General features: G+C 43.9%; 2 protein-coding genes across 2 annotated transcripts; one reads left to right on the forward strand and one right to left on the reverse strand.

Moving 5' to 3' along the window:
- Positions 1 to 80: 80 nt before the first annotated feature.
- Positions 81 to 11,729, forward strand: VSTM5 (V-set and transmembrane domain containing 5). Its single transcript, XM_083828960.1, has 5 exons — positions 81 to 1,290; positions 4,600 to 4,929; positions 5,027 to 5,164; positions 6,765 to 6,889; positions 11,459 to 11,729. Exons 1-4 carry the CDS (start codon positions 1,206 to 1,208, stop codon positions 6,806 to 6,808), a joined length of 597 nt encoding a protein of 198 aa, XP_083685086.1. The 5' UTR covers positions 81 to 1,205; the 3' UTR covers positions 6,809 to 6,889; positions 11,459 to 11,729.
- On the reverse strand, positions 11,366 to 24,072 carry MED17 (mediator complex subunit 17). Its single transcript, XM_083828874.1, has 12 exons — positions 23,795 to 24,072; positions 23,467 to 23,633; positions 22,889 to 23,108; positions 19,073 to 19,209; positions 18,879 to 18,963; positions 17,638 to 17,790; positions 16,973 to 17,103; positions 15,784 to 15,968; positions 15,107 to 15,244; positions 13,992 to 14,109; positions 12,559 to 12,718; positions 11,366 to 11,748 (listed from the first exon to the last, which is right to left on the reverse strand). Exons 1-12 carry the CDS (start codon positions 24,024 to 24,026, stop codon positions 11,543 to 11,545), a joined length of 1,932 nt encoding a protein of 643 aa, XP_083685000.1. The 5' UTR covers positions 24,027 to 24,072; the 3' UTR covers positions 11,366 to 11,542.
- Between the last annotated feature and the right edge of the window lie 850 nt (positions 24,073 to 24,922).

Genomic DNA, 24,922 nt, shown 5'->3' on the forward strand with positions numbered 1-24,922 from the left:
TTTGCGCGAGGATCAGTTTTCAGGATTGGGGCGTTTATATGTTTTCAAATCATGTTTCTGCCTATCTTGTGCTATCCCAGCTTTTCTGAAAGAACAACATGCATTTTGGGGGGGCTTCTGGAAGACAATCAAAAGGAGAGAACACCCAGTGCCTGTGCTGCATACAGTAGGATGGGAACAGGGCTGTCAGCTCTTGTCCTGTCACTGGGCACCACTGAGAAGAATCTGGCCCTGTCTTCTTTTCTCCCCCCACCATCAGCTATTAATACACGTTAACAAGATTGCCCTGAGCCATCCCTTCTCCAGGATGAAGACTCCCTCCTCTTGCAGCCTCTCTTTGCGTGACAGGTAGCCCAAACCCTCAGTCTCCCTCGTAGTCCTTCACCAGGCTCGTTCCAGCGTGTCCATCTCTCCCCTTTTCTCCCCTTTTCTCCCCTTGTCCAGGTGCCTGGCCGTGCAGCCAGCTCTCCGTGCACCTCGCTCTCTGCTTCCCTCACCCCAACCCCATCAGCGTGCCCGTGGGGATGTTGTGGAGGCAGCATCTAAGGCCTTGCTCGAGTCACGAGAAGGAACCTCCAGTGGTGCGAGGCTGGGAGTCCAGCTGGCCGGGCAAACCGCCCTCCAGCTCTGACCAGAAGCTCATGAAAAACCAGTGCTCTCCAGGTATAATGGGGCTTTCTCCTCAAAATCCTTCCTGGAGTCACCTAAAGTGCTGTCTCCCTCCCTAAAGGTTTGGGATCACGGAGCACAGGGGTGTCCGTCGAGCCGCCCGGGGTGCCCCTCAGCACCCCGGAGCACGCCGCCCTCAGCACCCCGCTGCCGTGCCCTCACCGGGGGGGCAGCACAGCCCCTCGTACCGGGTCTGAACCCGGAGGCAGCCCTCCCCTGCCGGCTCCTCGGGGCTCCCCAGGGACCAGCCGAGCTCCTCGGCCCAGCCCCGCCGCCCTGCCCGGGGCCCGGCCCCGCCGCGGGCCCGGGGCCGCCCCTCAGCGCTCATTTCCTGGCGGCGGCGGCGGCCGGGCCCCGGAGCGGCTTCGTGTCCTCAAACCCGCCTCGGGGGGGAGCCGAGGGGAGGCCCCGGTGCCTGGGGAGGAAGAGGAGGGAGGGAGGAAGGCCGGGAAGGAGGGAGAGGCCCCGCGGCTTCTTCCCCCGGGCCGGGCTGGCCCGCCCCGAGGGGTCGATGCGAGCTCCCGGGCTGCCGGCTGATGAGACCCCCGCGGGGCTGCCGGAGGCGCGGAGTCGTCGTGGGCACCGTCACCCTCTGCCTGGCCGCCGGGTGGGCTCTGCAGAGTAAGTGCCCGGCCCCCGCTGCGCCCCCGGGCTCCCGTCCCCTTCCTTCACCCTCCTCCTCCTCCTCCTCTCAGCCTCCTCCTCCTCCTCATCCTCCTTTCATCTTCCTCTCATCCCCCGCTGAACCTCTTTATCCTCCTCTCCTCCTCCTCCTTCTCTTCCTCCTCTCTTCCTCCTCTTCATCCTCCTCTCCTCCTCCTCCTCTCCTTCTCCTCCTCCTCCTTTTATCCTCCTCCTCCTCTCCCCTGTTTCTGGCCTCCACTCTGGCTGCTCGGAAGATTTTTTGGGACCACGACGAGCCCCCCAGCACCCACACAGAGGAATTAGGGTGGGCAGCGCTGCGGGTGGCTGTGGGTTTGGCCGCTGTGCTCTGCCTCCTTCCTCACCAAGGCAGCACACGAGCGGGACACCGCTGGGTGGATGTCCTGTCCACGGAGACCCTTCTCTGGGGACCAACAGCGCTTGACCCCAGAGCTCCACGTGAGCAGCACCGGCCTCATCGCCACCAGCACTCCTCCACCCAGCAAACCCGTCCGGTGCGGCTGTCAAAAGGTCTGGGACACAAAGCAGCACGTCCAGCTCGAGCTCCTGGCCGGACGAAGGGTTCGTGGTGCAGCGGTTTGCCAGCAAACAGGCGGCATCGGTACCCCCTTCACCTTGTCCTGCCTCGTGCGGGGCCGTACGGGTTCGTAGGCGCAGCCAGCAGCGCCCAGCGGCGTTGCGCAGGGTGCTGCAGGGGGGTGCGATGTTTGCTCTCGGGGCTGATGCGGCTCTGCTTAGCTCAGACCGGTTCAGGTGACCCAGGCAGACTGCGTGTTAAAAACGGGTTTCTGTGTTTAGGTACTGCGTTGCCATACTCGGCTTAGTGTGCTGGATGGAGACAGAACACATGCAAATAATTCAGTGGAGGAAATTTATTTATTTTTACCTTTACCTTGCAGTCTTATATTGAAAACAAAGTCATGCCTTTATCAAAGCATAAAAGAGTAGCTGTGGTGAGACACTCAGCTCCTGTCTGGTCAGAAACAGAGCAAAAGGCCTTTAACTGAACACACGGAACAGAAAACAATTGGAACAATTTGCAGCGATTACCAGAAGTTCCCGTCCGTTCTGTTTATCTAGCTGTCACAAATCCCTTTTCACAGGTCTGGCAAGTCTCTTGTGCAGGCAGGGTAAAACTGAGAGCACAGCTGAGCTGGAGGTGGAAAGCATGGTGTCCCTGCAGCGGCAGCGGGCAGCACGAGCATGACACAGTACCACGAACGGAGAACCCCAGGGGTCTTATCCTGGAAAAAGCCTACACCCCATCTGGTCAAAAAACAGGGAGGCTGGGGCTTTCTCCTGTGCTGGTCCCATAGATGAAGATCTAGGAACCAAACCAGCTTCCCCAGTTTCCCTGGCTTACTTTAGCCAGTAGCTTCTGAATCCTGTTAGAGGGATCCTAAACAGAGTGGAGTCAGCTTGAAATTCACTTAACCTCTCTCTTCCCCATTTGTGCTTGCTCAGGGGTATCACTGGCCCAGAGGGTTATCTTTTTTTTTTTTTTTTTTAATTTTCTTTCCCTTGGAGATGTTTTTCGTTGCCTTTTTTAAGCATTCTTTCTCCTGAAGACCCCACACAGCCTCCAGGAGGCATTTCCCCATGGTCCTGCTTCGCTCACACCCTCGTCGCGGCTGAGGGACTCACCCTCTCGCCCCGCTGGGTTCGACATTTGCAGATCACCACCGCTCCTCAGCTCAGCAATAGCACTCGGGATGTGCCCGCATCATGAGAGCAGGGTGGTGAGCTCCTCCAAGCTGAACCAGGAAAAGGCATTTGATGGTAGGGCTTACTCTGTGCTTTATCTGCCATCTGTCTGCTTTGATTGCTGTGGATAACAGGCTTTCAGCCTCTAGCCAAGCGTCTGAAATGGGCCACTAGTTCAAAAACTACGTACACCGATTGAAACTTGGATGTTTGGTGTTCATCCAAATCTTCAGGCAGAACCCCCCCCGCCGCGCAAGCAGAGCTATTGCAGTTACGCATTAAACTGAATAATCAGTTCAGTTTAGCTGTTATGAACAGCTCCATAATCACATTAGTGTGTATTGTGTTAGAATTCAATATTCTTTTGTATCTGTTTTTGCCAAGAAATCAGTGTTTCCCATGAAACAAGGTACCTCTGACTGTATGCAATTTATCTGCACTGGCCAAGAGCTGGCTGCCTTGATGTAGCTGTTGTCTCAAAAGTTGCTAACACTTTATTTCTGATTTAAAGTCTACTAGACCTCTCCAGCAGCCTGCTATGTCCCTCTCATCCTGCAAACATAATGAAGTCCTTGCCAAGTCTTCACATGTTTAAGCCTGTTCTTGCTTTTTGGGGATGATAATTAACTGATATAGTGGGTTACCTTGACCATGGAAGTTAAGCTTTCCGTTTAAATGCAGGATTTTAAAGGCAAGCCAGTTCTGATGAACACAAAAGCCTTACTCTTGATCCATGGCATGAGGTAAATAAGCCAGGTTTTATACAATCTTATTTCTTCAAACTGTTCCTTGCCATTTTAGTGGGGGCATTAGGCTGACTTGGCTCGCCTAAGGTCCCCATAAACTGGAACATTGTGATTGGAATCATAAATGCCATCTTTTTTTTCTTTTTTTGAGTAAGTACTCAACATTTAAGTTGTAAATACATTACTGTGAAGCTATTGACTTTGGGGGACATGAGGGAGATGGGAGGTGAGGACTGCTCGCAAAAAAAACGGTTCATTTAACCTCTGAGGAGAGAGGTGGGTTGCAGGGACATGAGAAGAGACAGCAGCACAATGATAGGGAGTGCCTACTGCAGGGATCTTCAGCTTATTAAGCAAATGTGGCACTTATTTTTCCCATACATTTACACAGAGAATTTGATTGTTAAAAGGTATTAAAGATGAGATTTATGAAAGGAGGATGTGATTTCCATTCCTCCATTTGAGATAAATTCAAAGATCATTTTTTTCAGAAAATGTTATGCTCCCTTCCCCAGAAAGACTCTTCCAAACCGTCTCCTCTTGGGTATCAAAACACTGAAACACAAGCAATTACTTGTCCTGTAAGATAGACAAATTTCTCCTGGTTATAACCAAATAAAACATGTGTTTAGTATTAAGTTAGACGTGTATGTACCTTCCACAGTCAGTGGAGAGAGAGAGAAACTGCAGAGGATAATCTCTCCTCTCCTAAAACAGGTCACAGGGACAGGACAATTTTCCCTGCAAGACGTCCCATCCTGCCGAGGACACTCACTGCTGCATCACCTCCACGCTTATTGTCTCCTTTCTCTTTCAGCCCCTGGAGGAGTATCATTAACTGTCCCACAGCCCAACATCAACGCAACGGTGGCACAAAATATCCTCCTCTCGGTTGAATACTCCTGCAGAGGCGTCGCCACCGTTGAGTGGAAGCATGTGTCGAGCTGGGGCACCACCAAAATTGTGGAGTGGAAAAGTGGGAATTACGTTAACATATCCGCTGTCTACAAGGACAGAGTGACTATTTTTGAAAATGGCTCTATACAGCTTCTGAACGTGGGCATGAGAGATGCTGGCTACTATTTTGTCACTGTCACAGAGGAGCATGGAACCAACACCTACGGCGCCATCATAGTCAATGTTTATGGTATGAATTTCAGGGGAGTTCTCAGCTTTGCCCTGTGTTTAAACACTGATCTGCTCATAAACAATTTTCTAATGGTGTATTTCTGTCTTCCCTGCAGAGATTATCTACGAAGATATACATTTTGTAGCGGTTCTCTTTGCATTTCTCGCTGCAGTATCTGCCATCTTGATCTGCTTCATGTGGCTGTGTAATAAATCCCTGCACCTATTCCAGAAGACGACACATAAGCTCTCAGGTATCTAAGAGTGCAGTCAAGGTACAGGGTTCTCAAATCTGAATTTTGAGCCAAAAATTCACTCACAGTTTGAGCTGTAAAGGTGCTAAGCAGTGACGGAGAAACAGAATCGGATGGGCTCAGCTAAGTTATCCTGTTCAACCCTCTACTAACAAAGGCAACAGCATAATAGATTGTTAGTTCAGATAGATCCACGGGACATTTACCGTATACATTTTACATCAGAAACCTCAAAACACTTCCCAACCTCATTATCTGCCAAACTTAGGGAGAAAAGGCCAGAGCTGCAATAACCGCCCCCTGTCACGGGACGTGAGCCAAAGCGCACCAGCAACACCTTCAGGTTCTGCTGCAGAAGGTTATCTCCAAGGGGAAGATACTCAAATGGCCCTTGGAGTGGTCCCCACCTCGCTTCATGGAGGACCACACCACTCTTTTCACCTTCCAACACCCTCCTTTAATCCATCCTCATGGCTGACCCAGTTGCAAACTTCAATGAACATTGACTAATATTAAAATCAGGCTCCTAACATGAGCCGAAGGCAGCAGCCATGGAAAGCAGAGTTGACAGATCAAGAGAACACAAGAGATGCACTGACAGGAGCTTTCACATATTAGAGAAGAAACTTTCCAGCCACAGCCTGGGATATACTGCCTAGGTAGCAAGAGAAGATGCCATGCTATGGGCACGGGCTCAAGCTCTAGGCAAATCCTTGGAATGGGTGGTTTCTTTTACCACTTCAAAACATTTCAGCCATTCACCTCCATTTTTTGTAAGTGCAGATCCATTTGTGGTCTCTTGCCCTGTAGGTAAAACATCTGTGTTTCTTTTTTGAAGTGCTGCTTAAGCTGTTACATTTCAAGCAGCCAAAGTGTCAGTATTTCACTAGGTCAACACAGATGCTCAGGAACCCTAAGCCTCCTGGTCCAGACATTATGTCAACTCTGCAAAACTTGATGTCAAAAGAGATCAATTTGGCTTACGCTGCCTCCTCCTTTCTGCTGCTCACCTATGACTCTAAGGGCTGCTGATGTTTTTTTTCAGTGCACACACAGCTCACGAGCTTCTGTAGCTACTGAAAATTTTCATATCATGCCAGAATACACAGTCTTACTTGGATAAAACCTCTCCTTCCTTCAGTTAAAGCCAATGTTTCTATAGAGGCAGAGTCTTACAAAGTCTGAATCCCATACATTATTTGGCAGGCTTTAGGAATACTGCAGTACTGGACACCTGCTCTGTCCTCATCCAGAACAGGATCCAACCAGGGACATAACTTCTGTCCTGAGCCCACCTTAGGACAGCCCTCCTTTTGGAAGTCATAAAGAAAAGTATAATGGCCCTATAGACTTTGTTTTAGTTTTCATTGTGCCTTTAGTCTTGTACTTGACAAAACCAGAGTCACATTCAGCATGGTGAGGGACTCTTTATGCAAATATTTTGAAATGTCTTGTATTTAAAACCCAATTGTAGATGAGTAAGCTTGAGCTAATATTAAAAAGTTCAGAATGTCTCAGCTATTAACACAGAGTTGTTAATTTTGGAACGGGGACCTTCCCATCCATTTGCCAATCGATAATAATATCCTTTCATTTGCAGCAAGTACAACTGAAGAGATTGAACTGGAAACCATTGAATGTTAGCCAAGGACTGTCTCATAACAAAAATAACAATTCTACCTCAGGAGAAAGTATTGGCAAGGAAAGCAAGAAGAAACTTATAAGGTAAAGTGTCTGTGACTACTGTAGAAGCTGTTTGGCTTGCAAAGCTAATAGGACATGAAATGAGCTGCGTCTGATGGAGCTGTTTTGACCTGTTACAATTTCAGCTCTGCTAGTCATTGTCAAAGTAAAAGAGTACGCTTTCATGGCTGAGCACAAACACATTTTTGTGGCTAACTAATAAAATCTACAGCCTCTGCCACTCTTAAAAACAACCAACCAACTAGTATCAACCCATAAAGGAAATGATCATGCTCTTGAAGGACGCCTGCATTTTGGCTACGGCAAGTATCCTGCTATAGACCAACCAGCCATTAGGATCATTCAACGTAAATTTATTATGTCTAATTACAGTATTACATTAAAAAAAATTAACTGCAAGGATTGAATCCTGTTTATTGTGCATATGCTGCTACTTTCAGTCATAAGGAATTTCCTGAAGGTCTGAACACAAACTGTAATTCTTCTCGAGACAAAACTGACTTTGAAATAACGCCAAGCTGGTCAAAGTTCCGCCACTTACATTTCCAATTGTTTACATTGCCCAGGGATATTAACACACATTTTATTACATTACTAGGAAAGGTTGTTAAATGGGGAAGCGCACACAGGCACTGAAGCTGACGCTGTCTGTAACAATTAGAGTGGGCAGATAAAATACGTATCACACCTGTGGCACGGCAGAAATATCGAAGTTTCCTTGTGAAAGATGTCGAGCCCTTTGCGAACTGAGCCCACTGATGAACAGCCTATCTAGGAAGAAAAATTAAAACAGCATTACTTTGAAATGTAGTGTTTACAATTACAGTTCTGAAGTCACTCTAGTTAAGAGAAGACACCTTTGCTTTCCTATTCTGTGGAAAACAAGAAGCAAGCTAGCTAGTGTTTGCATGAATCCGCATGCTGCGCTTGAATTCTCCACCTGCAGATCCTCTGTGTGGAATAACATTTGCTTTTGTGAGAGGGAAAGCACTAAACTGATGAATCTTCAAATTACCCTGTTTTGCTTTTGTAAAGCGGTGTGAAATAAACATTGAAAATGTAAGAGACTGCAGGCTCACCTCTGTCTACAGATGCCACATGGCTTTTTGAGCTTAACTGCTGCTACTGCCTCTCACACTTCAGCTCATTCTCCTACAACTTTTACAAGTCATGCTGACAGCTTCCCCTCCCTCTGCTCAAGGACTTCTGTGCTCAGGTGCAGAGGTTAGACCCATAAAAACAAAGAATCTCTTGCCAAGTGTGTAATAAAGCAGATAGGTGCTAAAAAAGCTTTTTCCAAAGCATCCTGAACACAATACTTTTGAGAAGTCAGCCCTGGATTGAACGGGCCATTTGTAGTACGAAGGGCCTGACATCCACTCATAAATTCACGTTAGATTCAGCTGGCTGCTCCTTCCTGCGTCAAGGAAGAAAGAAACTAAAAATAAAATTAAATTAAAATCCCAGCTACAGCACAGCTTTGTAAAGGAACAATTTGTTCCAATTCTTCACATTAAGTATGTATTTATTACCAGTCTTCTGTATCTTTGAGTGAAGTAGGCATTGATTTCACAGAAGCTAGAAGTGTCTGCTTTAACTACCAAGCTTGCAGTACTCTGTAAGGTATCCATATAGCATACGGAAAATACATATTTTTTTCACTTTATTTCAGATTATTATTTTTCAGTCCCTACATCTTAGAACTTGAAGTTATTCACTAAGCTGAGCACATAGCAGGTGCATTGCCAGACTTGCTTAGAAAGTACAGTTAAGTGCAGCTTACATGTCAAACCATTATTATCTACTAACATTTACTTGAATAATGTAATTGTCAAAGTCAGCAAACATATGCAAGCATAAATGATCTTTTGAATTCATTGCTCTAATCATAGAGATTGCTTTCACTTCTAAACTACAATGCTGGAAAGTTAGGGTAAAAGTAGTAAGTGACCATTTAAAATCCTTACAATTTAGATGTGCTGTAACAGCAGTATGGAGTTTCTGACTAGTGTGGTTCTACCTCTCAGCTTGGCTAAAGATAAAGCAATTTCAGGCACCCATCCTTGGTTATTGATGCTGCTGCCACCAATCTCGCTTTTAAGTAGTGATATCCTACATGAACAAGAGGGATTCAAAAAATATTCAGTGATCCCATACAGCAGTTAGCTTATGCACTGCTTTGCTCCTTGACAATTCCTTAGTGGAAAAGTTTATCCAAAATATAGCATAATTAAAGGTAGTGTGACATCATTCAAATTCTGTGAAACTGGTATTTGTCAATATGCATTATCCACGTCAATAATATTTTATATACAAAATATGAGGCTGTTTGGAACAGTCCCTTGCTACACACAGGGAGCGACTGAAGAATTTAGTTTTACTGCAAGCTTTTAAAAATGGAAGTTTAGAAATTAAATAGCAACTCTTATTCCATTCATAAACTGCATGCAAAACTGCAGCAAAAGCTAATACTTAGAACATTCCAAGTGATCAAAGGGATTAAACCATTTTACATTTAAACTTTTTAATTAAAGAGATGTCCAAGTTCTTAAGATTGCTTTGGCAATCAAGTGTAAAGGTCTTAACCATCCATTAATGTCTCCATCTCATGCTTAAAGACATACTACCAAAAATTTCAAGACTGTCTCTGTTGTTAGAAGTCGTATCAGTCTGTTTTTTCATTGGTGTTGAATACACAGAGATTCCTAATTTGAAAAGACACGTTGAAGGTTTCAAATCATCTTGTGTGTTGTTTTTTAATAACATCTAATCTTGAAAGTCTTTAAGTGAAGATACTCAGCTGATGTGTAATGCTTACACTCCTGGAATAGGAGAAATGATCACCTTGCACGTGTTGTTTTTATTTTTTTCCCCTCCCAGAAGGAAACATATCCTGCAACCATAAGAACCTAATAGTTCCACAGTGATTATTTGGTAATGAAGTGCTTATTTGACAAAAAGACTACTGCTACATGCAGACTTGTCAGTTTGAGTTAAATTTATCCATATACTTCACTGTTTTTAAGTTTCATACACTCATCTTCTAATTTTGATTGAAAGATGCTAAAACTGCCTCATTGCAACCAGATGCGTGACAAATGCATGCAGCTGTGAGCTGAAGGGAACAAAACCCCTCTCTGCCTGCAATCCTACAGCTTCTGCTAGCCAAGCAATATAGCAACAGGCATCTCAGGTGTTGCGCAAGACTCGCCCATCTCAAGATCAAGACGTATGTGCCATTTTCAACCATATTTTTTCCATGAGTTATCAAAGAATTTATGAGAAAACCCTTTTCTCTCCCACAGTTCAGTTGCACAGAGGCAAATATTTCGATGAACTGCAGTAGCAGCCTGTTCCACAACGTAAAATTCCAATGTAAGCACAGTGGCTGCTTTGGATACGCACTGAACAGCAGCTTGCCCCAAGCAGTTGCTTAACACACATTTCTAACAGCTATTCCATATTGCTCAAGAACATTACCAAAATAACAGCTGTCACTACAGAAGTAAAATGGTTTAATTCAAGCATAGCCTATGTGCAGGTGTCCTCATATATATACATACATCTCATAACACAATACGGATTTAAGTCTAAACCAGCTTATACAGACAGGTTTCAAAAAGACCTTTAGCAATTAATCATCACACAAAAGAAAAGCTCTGTGCAACACCTTAGTAGAAGCTTCAAGAAGGCTACAATTACAACCAAAAAGAAAAGAAAAAAACAAACATATTACCTCTTTGTTTTAGGACCTCAAAAGAGCTGATCGCCATAAGAATAATATGAATAATATTGTTTTTCTAGATGGCAGATGATGCCAGGGCAGAGAGGGGGAAAAAAAAAGCATGACTGTGGAGTTCCAAGGTCTACTGCATATGAGTTACCTGCTCTTCCTCTCTCTTACTGCTCTATTCTCAGACATGAATTTACACCACCTCCCAAAAAAAAATACACACAAATTCAGTCAGGAGAATTTTACATGCAGATAAAGAGTTGTTCCTCTACATGCCTGCTTGCAACTTCTGTTGATTGCAAAGTAACATACACTGCATACACTCATCAGAAGCCGTGGCTTTGTAGTGTTCTCAACCTAAATCACTAACATCTCTCTCAAAAAGAAATGAAACAGGCGGTCCAGAGGCCACATCACTATACAACTGATGTACACCATCAACCCCCAACCCAAAAACATCGCACAGTGAAGACTGGTTACTTGAAATTTTTGTGTGTGTGTGTGTGTGAGATCTAGGGCACTAAAAGGCTTAGTGATTGCACAACTTACTCAGAATTTTCCTCTTTCAGAAAGATTTGCAAAAATCAATTCAGAAAAAGTAGAGGCTGGGAAGAAAAGGGTATCACTTTGAGCAGGCACCTTTCATACAGCACAGGCCTATTGAATTTCTTATTTTTAAATGAAAAAACATTAACATATCTAATTAATCTAGGTAGAGCAATATGCAAAGGTACAGCTGAAAAGAACTTTTTCAAAAAGTCATATTCTCTATATCATTGAAAACAATTTATTATAAACGCTACAACAGACAGATCTGTACAGGAAATAAATTTTTGTTTTCTTGTATTGCCCCATAGGCTCCGTTTCCCTTTGTTGCGTGGGCAGCAAACTTTTGCAGCACAGCACTGATTCCAAGCCCCCACGGACAGACTGATGGACTATTAGCACGGAGTTAGGGCTGCCATGAGGAGCTCCATTTTATACACGAAGTTACGCCCTTCCATTTTATTCCACTGGACTTCCTTGAAGGGCCCTCGAAGATGATTCCACTTGTTATCTTGCAGTACATCACCTTTGGGGAGATCCTTGCACTGACTCCGTGGAAACTGAACCATAACTTTGCTGCCGCTTTCAGGACCGTTACGTACTGTGAAGAACAGAGATTTTATGAGTACTTTTATACTTTAGAAATTCCTCACGTTAAATATCCTTCCTCATGCACGCTATACGTTACTGCCTAGACGATTCCAAATATGCTGGAAAAAAACTACCTTTTTTTTTTCTTTTATAAAGAGTTTTTCCTCTTTGGATTTGCCTTCTCTGTTTTCCCACTTCTCTATTACTTCTGTTATGTTAGCACTGCATGCTCTTGGCTACACCAAATCAGGAAAACATTTGACCAAAACAAAACAGAAAAACAACAAAAAACCCTTCACACATGCATCTCTTTTTCCGTAGAATTGTCAAGAACACCAAGTCTTTTTTTTTCCCCTCTCTAATTCTTATCTTTGATGTATTCTTCACCACTCCATTCAAAAAAGTATATTCTAAATCTCTTGAAATGCATCTATAAAAGCAAGGATTATAAAAGTAAGGATTTCTGTTGCTTTTAATCGCAAAACTCTGAGAGATCGGTGGTGTTCTCCTTGTGTGGATAAGGGATTTTTGACAATTTCCAGTCAGGTTTTGAGTATTTCCAAGGATGGGGACTCCACAACATATCTGGGCAACCTGTTTCAGGGCCTGACCACCCTCGCAGTAAAAAAGACATTTATTATTATTAATATACTAATTCTGTTTAGGTGTCAATTCCAGGTACAAGAGATTGTTTCTAGAACGTTTTGCACAAAGTTGGCATTATTCTATAAATCCCAGAGACTGGCTTTAGAAAAAGACTTAAAAACCCTTTAGAACACATTTAAGAATTTTGTATACACTTGGAATAGGAAAACATTACCTGAAATGGCATAGTCCCCATTTGGTGATGCTACAGTTATCGCTGATGCATTGCCGATACTCTCCACTGGCCCCAGACCAACATGGTTACTGAAACTCAGCACGTGCCATCCCATAACTTTTGCAAGCTGCTGAACCGCATGTACTTGGTGCTGTGACATCTGAGAGATAACAACAAGTTCATCTCATCAATATTTGCACACCACAGAATTAACTGAATACTGGTTTTACCAAGCTTTTTCTTCTGCTGCTGGACAGTAGCTATTTATAAAAGCGACTTTTATCTTATGTTCTCAAGTTTTGGAGGAACTTTTTTTAATATGCTATGTAAGTCTAACTTGAAGAAAGCACTACTGATAATCTCCTTTGCAGACAGAGACCACTGTATTAAGTACACTCTGCAGATGAATTTTCCATAGGTATATGGGCTTATATGCCTTTTTTATTTTTTTTAAAGTATTGTTTTCAATTAACACCTAACTAAAGTGTTATGAACAGGATATTGAAATATTTTTTCTTGGACAGGAGATGAGACCTCTGCTCTAAAATAACTAAAATATCTGTGCAAGTAAGTATTATGGCAAACTCAAATAAATAAGAGCTGAGGTTCTTGGACACGATTATCTCCATTAGTGTTCCAAGTGCTTTAAGCATTGAGCCTTAACAGCTTAGAAGATTGGAAACTTAAGTTTTTCCGTATGAAAATTTAATGCTCATTCCAAGGAAGAGCCTAGCACTGTTAGCAATTCTCTGAAAAAGCCTGAAAACGCTTGATCAAAAAGAGATACCGTCAGCAGAACCTGTTTCAACTTGTTTTCTTTTGTGTCGCAGAGTTTCATGTAACTGCAACAGGCCAACCATTGTTATTAAAGGCCTGTATTTTGGCTATTTATAATGCATATTAGCAAGACTGCCACTTCTGAACAAAACCAGCGGCTTGCTCCATACAATTAAGAAACCACGGTTCAAATATCAGCTGATTTAGTAATGGCTGCTGCAAAGCAAACATGAACAAGACAGCGCTGAAATGACAGTAATTGTGGACTCATTAAAATCTCTACTCTAAATTGGATTTGGTTAGAGCAAGCTTCATATATTGAATACCTTATAGTCTGCTATGACTCTTGCTTGCTTGTTCTGAAGTCAGCAAAAATCTTAATGCACTGATAATGAGTAGCATAAGCAAATGCATTTCACTGGGAGTGTAAAAACATTACTGCTGGTGACCTTTGTAAAAACTGGCATCCTATTTAATATCAGTTGCTAAAGTCACTACACAAACATACTTGAAAAAAAGTCATCCACCTTCCTATTTGCAATACCTTTATTCTAATTATCTAATACTTTTTTTTTACAAAGATAAATGTGGGATTTTCACTTCTCCTCTTCCCCAACACACTATTAGAAATAGAAGAATAACGTATACAACTCTACCTGAGATAAAAGGAAATCCTGCAGTTCTTGCTCCTGATGGGACAAGGTAATAACTCTTCCATCTCTATGCACTACTCTGATTTGTTCAACTCCAATGTTCAGTTGTAGTTGAATGGATCTTTGAAGACAAGATGCACGTTTATTCAAAATGTGTTACAAAACTTCTGAAAACAGGAAGCTTGCTCTAGAACACAGAATCCCTCCCATTAATTTATAGGAACTCTAACATGAGGATGGTGCAAAGCCCATAGAATACAACAGCAACTCAAAATATCTCAATTTCATCATTCACCTCAACACCTCCCTCTATACTGCAGGGCATGGCGTGCTCCCAGAGCCAGTCCACTGCTTGTTCAGGTCAAGGAACCTCCTGAGGTGCCTCACAGCTCCCTCCCAAGCTTCCTTCCAGAGGTGCATGGGAAAATGATGGTTACTGTTCTACCTAAGTCTTGAGCAGCAGGTGTCTCTGGAACCGAGACTGCAAATTGTACCAGTGACCACAACCTGCTCCGCGGCGTGGAAGCAGCCAGAAAGGACTGCTCAAAATGGGAAAATGGTGCTAAAGCAACTAGTCCGTCCACTTGTCCATATAGTTAATTTGCCGCTGGTCAGCATGTAGACATTCATTTCTGGAACATGATGTCTCGTATTTCAATGTCAACGTAATAACAGCATAAATGAGCTTCACATTTCAGTTCCTATGTAACCAAGCTAGGACTGAGCAGCAACCAGCTCTCCATGACCAAACTGGAAGTTTAGAATCCAGCACATACAGAAATACTTCATACTCAGCTATCTCCATCTGAACTAAATCCTCCTCAATGACCACTTCCTGTTTCAATTCCTCCCTTGAAAGAAACTCTGCTTAATAAGTTAACAATTTACTAGTTTCTTCATTAAATGCATTGTAAAGTGGGTGAGAGCTTTCTTATGGTGGTTGTTCCTTCCCACCACGCAGAAAAATAAATTACTTCTATACGAAAAACGGTTTTCTAGTTTTCTGTCTTAAGACAAATTCTGTTTTCTGTCTTAAACCTGTAAAGCAGAACTTGAATACTCCCTGCCATTGCAGCATCAATTTACAACTAGAAAGATTCAAACATTTTCATACTTACTTGCATATCTGTTCATATCCTTGAGAAGTTATTAGAACTTTAACACTGGATTCATAAACATCATTTATGTTTGACCAGTGGGCCTGAATCTGAGGATCCTCAATACGGCTAGCCAGACTGTCAATGGTTCGAGCAGTTCTAGAAGAGAGAGACACATTCCACCCAAAATAATCTTGCCAGTTCATGTTTTTGTTTTTTTTTTTTAAAAAAAAAAAAGGAAGTGTGTAGATTATGAGTTTGGTTTTCTTTGTGCCACACAAAAAGCTTGCTAGTTTTACAGAGCCATGCAGATGAAAGTTCTATTTCAGCACCATTCAGGTGCAAATGAAGCACACTTGTTTACGCAATTTCACACATATTCTGCAGAAATACGGAAGTGGTATTACTCAGTATCAGCTACTGCACAGCAAAGAATACTAAAAAGGATTTATACAGTATAGGGAAAGTAGAGACAACTATCAGCAGCCTACATTACAGCTGTCACAGATCTCAGAGATCTGTTTGTTTTTTTTAACTAGTTAAGTGTTGTTTACTCATACTTGATATGTTATTTGTTCTTAGTACTTCAAAATAAAGAATCAAGAAGAAGCTAGTTTTAAGAACACTGAAAAAAGATCAGTTGTGTTTTACATAGATATACTTTATCACAACTTCAACAAGAATAGCCTGTGACCTACCTGCGTCTCAGAAAGATGTGTTTTGCCTGCTTTATTATCTTCTCCAAAAGTCCTTCGTTTGACTGTAAAGCACTGATTTCATTTTTATCAAAAGCCTGGGGTCCTGCTAGTCTCATTCTCTTATGGCCGAAAGGTGCACTAGCTGGATGTGGCATCACTGTTGAGCTCAGGGTTTGCTTGTGACACTGCAAACAAACAACAGCTGTTGTAAGAGAAAGTGCAACTGCAAGAAGCAGTATGTATACTACAACATTCTGTTTCACACTGAGTCTTAGAAGTGTACATACTTTCACAAAGTGTACCTTTTCTGACTTCATAAGCTTGACAGCGGTTTATATAAAAACAGCTTTCTAATCACACTTTGCCTCCCTGTTTAGGCACGTCTTTCAAACCTTGATGAAAGGAGAAACTGATTTAAAACAAATAAGTTACCAGCTAAGAAAAATTTGGTAGTATAGCAGTAGCTCCCACTAACAAGTCTGCAGTCTAAAACTCAAGGAAGCATTTTAGAGATGAAAACTGAGGTACAAAAAATTTTAAAATCATGAAACAAAATTCACAACAGAGCTGGGCACTAAGCCAAAGCTTCAAGTCCCTTAGCTCAGTGTTTAAAAACACTGGACAGTTCCGCATAATTTCATCTCTTGTGGAGCCATGCTCTAAGGATATGAACACTCTCAGGAACATGGTTTCACAACTACTTAGATACCTGCAATTTGTCTGATTTGTTCAGGAGGGGAGCACATCTCAACCTCCTACCCCAGGTCCTTCCACTTGATTACATGAGAATCTAAAACACTGAAGCAAGCAGTGGACCTCAAACAAAGCAAAGTTACTATAGTAATTGATTCTTCTTTCCTAACGGGAGTCCGGTCAGAACCAATGCTCAATTCCGGTACTTGACAAACACTCAGACTCAAAGGAAAAAGGGAGCTGTACTGCAAAGACCTCGCACAGCTTTTCTGAAGCAAGCAGCAAGGCCTAAGGTTAACTCCAGAACTACTGTTCCAAGAAAGCGTAACTGCAACTCCCTCATCACCCACGCGTAGCAGAACTGAGCGGCAGGCTGCCTCACACAAACGGATAGGAGTTTACTGGCCTCTAGTGGCTTTCTGTTGTAATACGTGTGAGCCTGAACAAAAGCCAAAAAAAACCCGAACTCTTCAATACTTGACCATAAACACATTACCTCTCTGATAAGTTGATGCAAATTATGTTCCAGAACATAGAGGTGATCCTCTGGATTCTGTTTTTCGGCAGCAGACTTTTGTGATTTTTTGTCATTGGAAGAGTGACACAGAGAAATAGACAACTGCAAACCTGCGCAAGCAGATTAAAAAATTAAGGATACTAAAAGTTCTCAAGCCTGCTGCTAAGAACTTCTTATTCTTCACCAACCAACATTCACCATCTTTTTCTTAAAAAAAGGTTCAAGCAATACAGAAACATTCCCCGTAAGATATAATTAGCTGTATACCCCTTTTTAATCTTAGTTCTTCTGAAAACCCATTAGCTAAGGTCTTCAGTTTCACCTACAAGAAATCCACAGCAGCAATGACACGCACAGCTCCAAACTGCTACGTACACATATCGTTATAGTTGACAACGTTAAATGCTACTGACAAAATAACAAATCAGAAACAAATCATAATCCATACAATAAAATATTTGTAAATTACAAACTGAAATGTATTAGTTCGGTCTTACTATAATTAGAAAGCAAAATTCTGGGAAACTTTTTCAAATTCTTTGAGGAGCAAGATTAACACACTTTTTTTTTGTTGTTTTGCCTTTTTTTTTTTTTTTTGTCACATCAAACAGAATTTCAGACTGTATTTAAGCAAATAATCCTACCTGGGAAAGGCTGGGAGATGATCTGGTTTTTCACAACAATGTGAGGAATTTGTGATTTAATTTGAACAGCTTCTCGTGACAGCTGGGCAAAGATTTCTTTACATAAGAGAACGTTCTGTGCAGTCTCCAGTTTTGTCTGCCAGTGTGGAGAACCTTAAAAACATGAATTAATGTTTTCAGAAGAGTAAAGAGAAGTTACCTTCTTTTTTTCCCCTCCAGGTATCAGATATTCAGCGGTAGCTGTGAGACGTGGCCTGAATGCAATCATTATAGCAGCAAGGTAGTCATTATCTTCTATCCAAACTGAGTATTTTTCAAAGTTTTATCTGTTAAGCAAGCACTTTTAGATAACACTACTGAATTTTACTTTGTTTTATATGTATATTGAACGTATATATGTACGTATACACATATACGTATATTGTAAATCGCTAGTCCCTTCTGGAACTGCCATTATATTCCCAGATCTTCCGTGAATTCTGCTCGTGAACCTCAGTTTCCTAAGTTGCCATTTACTTCTAAAGAAGCTTCTGGCTTTATTTAACTCACTCTGCAAAAACCAACAAAATAATTTTAAATATGTACTTTCAAATTATTTATAGGCCCCAAATTCTTGTAAGATTCTGGTCTATACTGTAGCCTGAATGCTGTATGAAATATCCACATAACATAGCATCATGTCTATGTTCAAAGCAGCACACAGACCACTATGAAGTAAAATCCTGCCAGAAACAAGTTCTTTCTTTATCCTAAACAACTGAGTTTACAATCCCAAAGGTTTACAGCTACAGATACTGGCGTGTATCAGCTTAACCAAGCTGCTGCCAGGTGAGCTGTCAGTAGTTAAGACATGCTGCCCAGCACCTTTCAGATTCAGAGAAAATACGTGAGTCACAGCAACAAATGATTTATTTTGGGCAAAATTAAGAGTGAAGAGTCCTTCAGTTCAGTTGAGATAAATGGGCTGTAAGGGGCTGAACCACGGTATCTTGATGTACTTTCAGTTACATGCTCAAGGCACTCCAGTATACTTAAATACAAATTTAGGGATTTTATTTCATAAACTGCATAAACACGTATAAAACATGGAAGGAATACACTTTGAAAATGTCCTGTTTCCAAAGCCCAAGCAGAAAATTTCAGTTTAAGTTAGAATATTTTCGTTCACTCTTCTTTCAAGCTCTGTGCAAGAATTTTCCAGTTTCTTGATAACGTGCTCAGAAAACAACACATAACTATACCTGGTTTTGATTTTGGCATGGGTCTTTTAAAGAGATTTACTGTCCCAAGGTCACCGATGTCTGGAGCTTGTTTCTGAATAGAAACCTACGAGGGGATGAAAAAGAAAAGTGTTTTTTTTTTTAATGCTTGTTCTTTGTTGCAAATGTACAATAAACATAAAACCCATGCTAAATTACTAAAGATATTGGCAAACCTTTATATAGGCTGATCCCTCTAAATCACTCGGAATTTGAACATCCAAAGGACAGTAATCCTCAGGTATCTTTTTATCCAGGTCAATATCAGTGTTCTTGATCACCTCAAATGTGCCATGATGAAGAAAAAGGGAACCTAATCAAGGAAGAACAGAGACATGCATATTAGAAACACGGGATCATCCAGGTTGGAAAAGACCTTCAGGATCACCAAGTCCAACCATCGGCAGCCCGTTCCAATGGGAAGGGACCAACACCCTCCTTTCTGCAACCTCCTTTCAGGCAGTTGGAGAGACTGATGAGGTCTCCCCTCAGCCTCCACTTCTCCAGACCAAACACCCCCGGTTCCCTCAGCCGCTCCTCAGAGCCCTTGTTTTCTTGGCCCTTCACCAGCTTTGTTGCTTTTCTCTGCACACACAGGAGCAATTCAACATCCTTCTTGTGGTGAGGGGCCCAAACCTGAACACAGTACTCGAGGTGCGGCCTCAGCAGTGCCAAGTACAACAGGACAATCACCTCCCCAGTCCTGCTGGCCACACTAGTTGTGATACAAGCCAAGATGCCGTTGGCTTTCTTGCACACCTGACACACCACTAGCTCGTGTTCAACCAGCTGTCAACCAGCACAGCCAAGCCCTTTTCTGCCAGGCAGCTTTCCAGCCTCTCTTCCCCAAGCCTATACCACTGCATGGGGTTGTGGTGCCCCAGGAGCAGCACCCAGCACTTACCCTCGTTGGATGTCACACAACTGGCCTCAGCCCATCGATCCGCCTCTCCCAATCCCTCTGCACAGCCTTCCTACCCTCGATTAGATCAACACTCCCACCTAAACTGGCATCATCTGCAAATTTCCTGAGGGAGCATTTGATCCCCTCATGCAAATCTATGTTAAAATGTTAAACAAAACAGGCTCCAACACTGAGCCCTGGGGAATGCCAGTGGTGACCAGCCACCACCAGGACCAAACTCCATTCATTACGGCTCCTTGAGCCTGGCCATCCAGCCAACAAACCATACACCTGTCCAAGCCATGAGCAGACAGGGAAATACCATGGGAAAGTGTCAAAACACTTTACTAAAACTGAGGTAAAGGACATCCACAGTCTTTCCCTCATCTACTAAGCAGATCGTCTTGTCATAGAAAGAGATCAGGTTAGTCAGGCAACACGTGCCCTTCATAAACCCATGCTGGCTGCTTGTGATCACTCAGTTGTCCATTATGTGCCGCAAAATGACATTCAAGATAAGATCACAGTGATGTGATCTGGAATTTCATTTGAACGTGATCTTGATGTGATTCAGATTCACTGTGACGTGAATCATCACAGATGATTCAGCTCCACAACCTTCCCTGTGTCCAAGGTCAGGCTGACAGGCCTGTCATTCCCTGGATCCTCCTTCCTGCCCTTCTGATAGATTGAAGTCATTTTTGCTGAACTCCAGTCAACTGGGCCCTCCCTGGTTAGCCAGGACTGCTGGCAGGTTACTTAAAGCTGCTTGGTGAGCGCTTCTGCCAGCTCCTCCTTGGATGAATCCCAGCTGGGCCATCATCTTGTGAACATTCACAACACGGAGGAAGTCTCTTGCAGTTTCCCACTGGGTTACAGAGGCTTTGTCTCACTCCCTGTCACTATCTCCCAGCTCAGGCGGCTGGGCACCCTGACTACAATCGGCCTTACCAACAAAGACAGAGGCAAAAAAGGCTTTAAGTCTCTCAGCCTTATCCTTTCGCCACTATGTTTCCCCTCGTATCCAATAAAGGCTGGAGATTCTCCTTAATCCTCCTTTTGCTGTTGATGTATTTATAAATGAGTATTTTTAATTGCCTTCTGAGTTCCAGTTGGGCCTTGGCCTTCCTGTTTTTCTCCCTGCACAACCTGACAACAGCTCTAGAGCCCTCCCCATTTGCCTGCCCCTTCTTCCACAGCTGACAAGCTTTTTTCTTCTTAAGTTCCACAAGAAACTCTCCGTTTATCCAGACTTATCTTCTCCTTCACCTGCTTCAGTTTTGGTACATTAGGATGGCCTGCTTCTGGGCCTTTATGATTTCATTCTCCAAGGCCCAGCCTTCCTGGACTCCTTTACCCTTATGAGCCACCTCCCCCAAAGGGCCGTCAACCAGGCCTCTAAATAGGCCCAAGTCTCCCCTCTAGAAATCCACGCAGCAGTCCTGCTAACCACCTTCCTTCCTTCACCAAGAATCAAAAACTCTTCATTTTGTAATTGCTGTGATCTCCGCCAAGAATCAAAACCTCATCATTCTGTGATTGCTGTGCCCAAGACAGCCTCCAACCATCACATCACCCGCGAGTCCTTCCCTGTTTGCAAACAGCCCATCAAGTGGGGCACCTTCCCTCACCACTTATGTCAACAAGTTATCCTTCATAAACTCCAGGAATTTCCTAGACCGTTTCTTCCCTGCTGTACTTTATTTGCAGCAGACATCTGGGAAGTTGAAGTCTCCCGCAAGGGCTAGTGATTGTGAGACCTCTCCTAGTTGCTTGTATTTTGTCTACCTCGTCATCCTGGTTGGGTGGCCTACAACAGACCCCCACCATAATATCTGCCTTACTGGCCTTTCCCTTCACCCTGACACATCTCCACTGTCCAGCTCCACACAGTCCAGGCACTCCCTAACATACAGGGCTAACCCACTTCTTCTGCCCTGCCTCCCTCTCCTGTAGGGCCTGTAACCATCTCTCACAGCACGCAAGTTGTCCCACCACATCCCTCTGAGGCCAACAACGTCACGGCCCTGAGACTATAGAGCATCTCCTGCAAACAAGGAAGCCCAAACCTCTGTTTCAGAATGCATCTAAGACTCCAGAGCTCCATAGTTTACGCTCAACTCTAATTTCTTAATGAAATCTTTAAAAATATAGGGAATTTAGAAAGTTAATTTCAGCACGGCAGCATCTCAGTCCTCAAGTGGGTGATATCTAATATTCTAATATAAGATAGCAAGTAAAGGTGCAACACCTGCTATAAAGCAATGTTGCTTATGTTTGTCCTGCAGTTTAAAAGCTATGACTGGGTTCGGTCTGTAAAAAGCAACCATACAGCCAGCCATTTGGGTGAGACCGATAGAGACAGATGTCCACATCTGCAACCCTGTTACATCCAGGGAACATTTCATGTTCTTTAAGATAAATCATCAAGAAGAGTCACACACACAGCTTCTTCATTAACAGAAGATGAATAGCCCTAAGTTTCTCTTTCCCCTCCTTCGCTGACTACATCAGGTGCCCAATATAACCAGCTCAGATGCCTGCTTTATATCTACAAATTTTATTTATTCTGCATTCACTCCTTCGTTCCATGTTATCAGCTCTAGACTCTGGGTTCGTTAACTCCTCTCACTGAAATTCATGTAATAATGCATATTCTCAGCTTCAGTTCTCAGAAGTGACAACAGAAATAATGAATCAGTGTTCAGAGAAAAATACAAGATACTCCTCAATGTTTTAAAATGCTTCACAGACCAAACGTAGACAAAAGCCAAAGAGTTACAGCATCTACTTGTCAACTGATCAACCTTACTGCCAATACAGAATTGTTCTACAAAGCAATCTTTACTAAAAGTCTGCCAGCCTTTAAGGTCACTTACCTAAGGATGTTTTCCCTGATAATATCAGAATATTTTCCCTGATAATAAATCGTTTCCTCCTTCTGTAATTTTGTCACATAATTATCTGTTATTAACTGTTATTCATTATTAAAGATATCCCCTGTATTTTTCCAGTTTAAAAATACTTTGTAAAATATACGTTTCCATTCTTGGCAATAATAAAATAAATAAAAAAATCTACTGTATACCTGCACTTCTGTAGCTCAGATCACCAAGAATTTTGTCGCCCACTTTTCTCAGCTTCCAGTGTTGTCTCAGTCTCAACAGTTCAGAGTTGAAGTCTCTTTGTCGCTTATTTTCCTGGTTTTCTGCCACTGATTTGGATAATCTTTCCGCTCCTTTCAGCAGGATTTGAGCTGCTCCAGCTAATGACTTCTTTTTGGAAATCAACTGTAGGAACTGCGGATTCTAAAAGGAAAAAAAAAAAAGTTGTATTTTAAGTCACCTGAAATTATTATTAGTAAAAGCTAATTGACAGCAACTGATAAGCAGCTTTTGCTGTATGTTGAGCAGCTGATTTAGAATCACTTTCACATCAGTATTGAACATGCACAGGAAGCACTGTGACTTACAGCCCTGACAAAGAGGCCTTTGAAATCAGCCTCGCCTCCCATTCTCGGCCTTCCCACTCACCCATACAGCACTAAACCAGGACATGATGTGGAATGCTTTAATACATTTTGCATGTAACACACATGAAAAAGCCTCAACGAAACAAAGTCTTCGATATCGAATCATATGAACTACACAAGGCGCTGCGACTTACCTGTTTGGGAGGAGGGGGCTCCTGCACGACTGGATCGAGGGTCATGAACTTCTTATCCTTGACGATGCTGAGGACATCGTACAGCACGCACATCTCCGTCAGGGCGCTTCTCAGGTTGTTCCTCACCGAGTCCCAAGGCCAGAGGGACGGCTGGAACTTCACCAACCCTAAAAGCGAAAGCAAGGCTTGTAAGATACAAAGGCGCAAGCCTCCCTGTTAGCGCGTTTCACGAATCACAGCAAAACAAGGCGGCACCCGCATCTTTTCGCCCCTCTCCCACCGCAATTCGGTGGCGGCCACCCGACGGCGGGGCCCGGCCGCCCCTCACCTTCCTCATCCTCCGCCTCGCCCGGCTCGGCCCAGGCGCGGCCCGCGGAGCCCGGCTCGTCCTCCTCGGAGCCGGAGCCCTGGCTGAAGTCGATGCGCTGCGCCAGGCGGGCCAGGTTCTGCGACATGGAGAGGGGCTGCAGGTAGGTCTCGCTGCCATCCAGCCCCACCTCCTGCACCTGCTTCTCGCACGCCGACTCGATGCTGATGCGCACGGCCGGCACGCCCGCCATCTTGGAGGCCTCCCCGCTCCGCCTCCGCCTCCTCCTCTGCCGCCGGGCGGAGCCGAAACCGCGCTCGGGAGGGGAGGGGCGCGCCGGGAGGGACCGCCCTTCCCCGCCCCGTGACGGGAGGAAGGCGCTGGTACCCCACATAAAGTTATTGGGGTTGGAAAAGTCCCCAAAATCATCCGGTCCAACCGTCCCCCTACCACCAGTGTCACCCACTAAGCCATGTCCCTCAGCACCACGTCCAACCTTTCCTTGGACACCCCCAGGGACGGTGACCCCACCACCTCCCTGGGCAACCCGTCCCAATGCCTGACTGCTCTTTCTGAGAAGAAATGTTTCCTCATTTCTAACCTGAACCTCCCCTGGCACAACTTGAGGCCATCCCCTCTGGTCCTATCACTGGTTATCTGTGAGAAAAGGCCGACCCCCAGCTCCCCACAGCTTCCTTTCAGGCAGTTGCAGAAAGCAATGAGGTCTCCCCTGAGCCTCCTCTTCCTCAGACCAAACACCCCCAGTTCCCTCAGCCACTCCTCACAGGACTTGTGCTCCAGGCCCTTCACCAGCTTTGTAGCCCTTCTCTGGACATGCTCCAGGGCCTCGATGTCCTTCTTGTGGTGAGGGGCCCAAAACTGAACACAGCACTCGAGGTTCAGCCTCACCAGAGCAGAGTACAGGGGAACGATCACCTCCCTGGTCCTGCTGGCTACACTACTCCTGATCCAAGGCAGGATGCCGCTGGCCTTCTTGGCCACCTAGGCACACTGCCAGCTCATGTTCAGGTGAGCATCAATCTGCATGCCCAGATCCTTTTCCTCTGCACAAAGCCTTCAAGCCACTCTGCCCCAAGCCTGTAGCACTGCATGGGGTTGTCGTGCACCAAGTGCAGGACCCAGCACTTA

Source organism: Anser anser (assembly GCF_964211835.1).
Source record: "Anser anser genome assembly, chromosome: 1".
Taxonomy (NCBI): domain Eukaryota; kingdom Metazoa; phylum Chordata; class Aves; order Anseriformes; family Anatidae; genus Anser; species Anser anser.

What these genes read in the sequence shown, in the direction of transcription:
- VSTM5 (XM_083828960.1), top strand. Translation starts at nt 1,206, where the DNA reads ATGAGACCCCCGCGGGGCTGCCGGAGGCGCGGAGTCGTCGTGGGCACC. An exon ending in CGCCGGGTGGGCTCTGCAGA is followed by an intron (nt 1,291 to 4,599) that starts GTAAGTGCCCGG and finishes TTTCTCTTTCAG; the next exon opens with CCCCTGGAGGAGTATCATTA. An exon ending in CATCATAGTCAATGTTTATG is followed by an intron (nt 4,930 to 5,026) that starts GTATGAATTTCA and finishes TCTTCCCTGCAG; the next exon opens with AGATTATCTACGAAGATATA.
- MED17 (XM_083828874.1), bottom strand. Translation starts at nt 24,026, where the DNA reads ATGGCGGGCGTGCCGGCCGTGCGCATCAGCATCGAGTCGGCGTGCGAG. An exon ending in TCTGAGCTACAGAAGTGCAG is followed by an intron (nt 19,210 to 22,888) that starts GTATACAGTAGA and finishes TTCCTTGATTAG; the next exon opens with GTTCCCTTTTTCTTCATCAT. An exon ending in TGCATCAACTTATCAGAGAG is followed by an intron (nt 15,969 to 16,972) that starts GTAATGTGTTTA and finishes GTTTGTTTGCAG; the next exon opens with TGTCACAAGCAAACCCTGAG.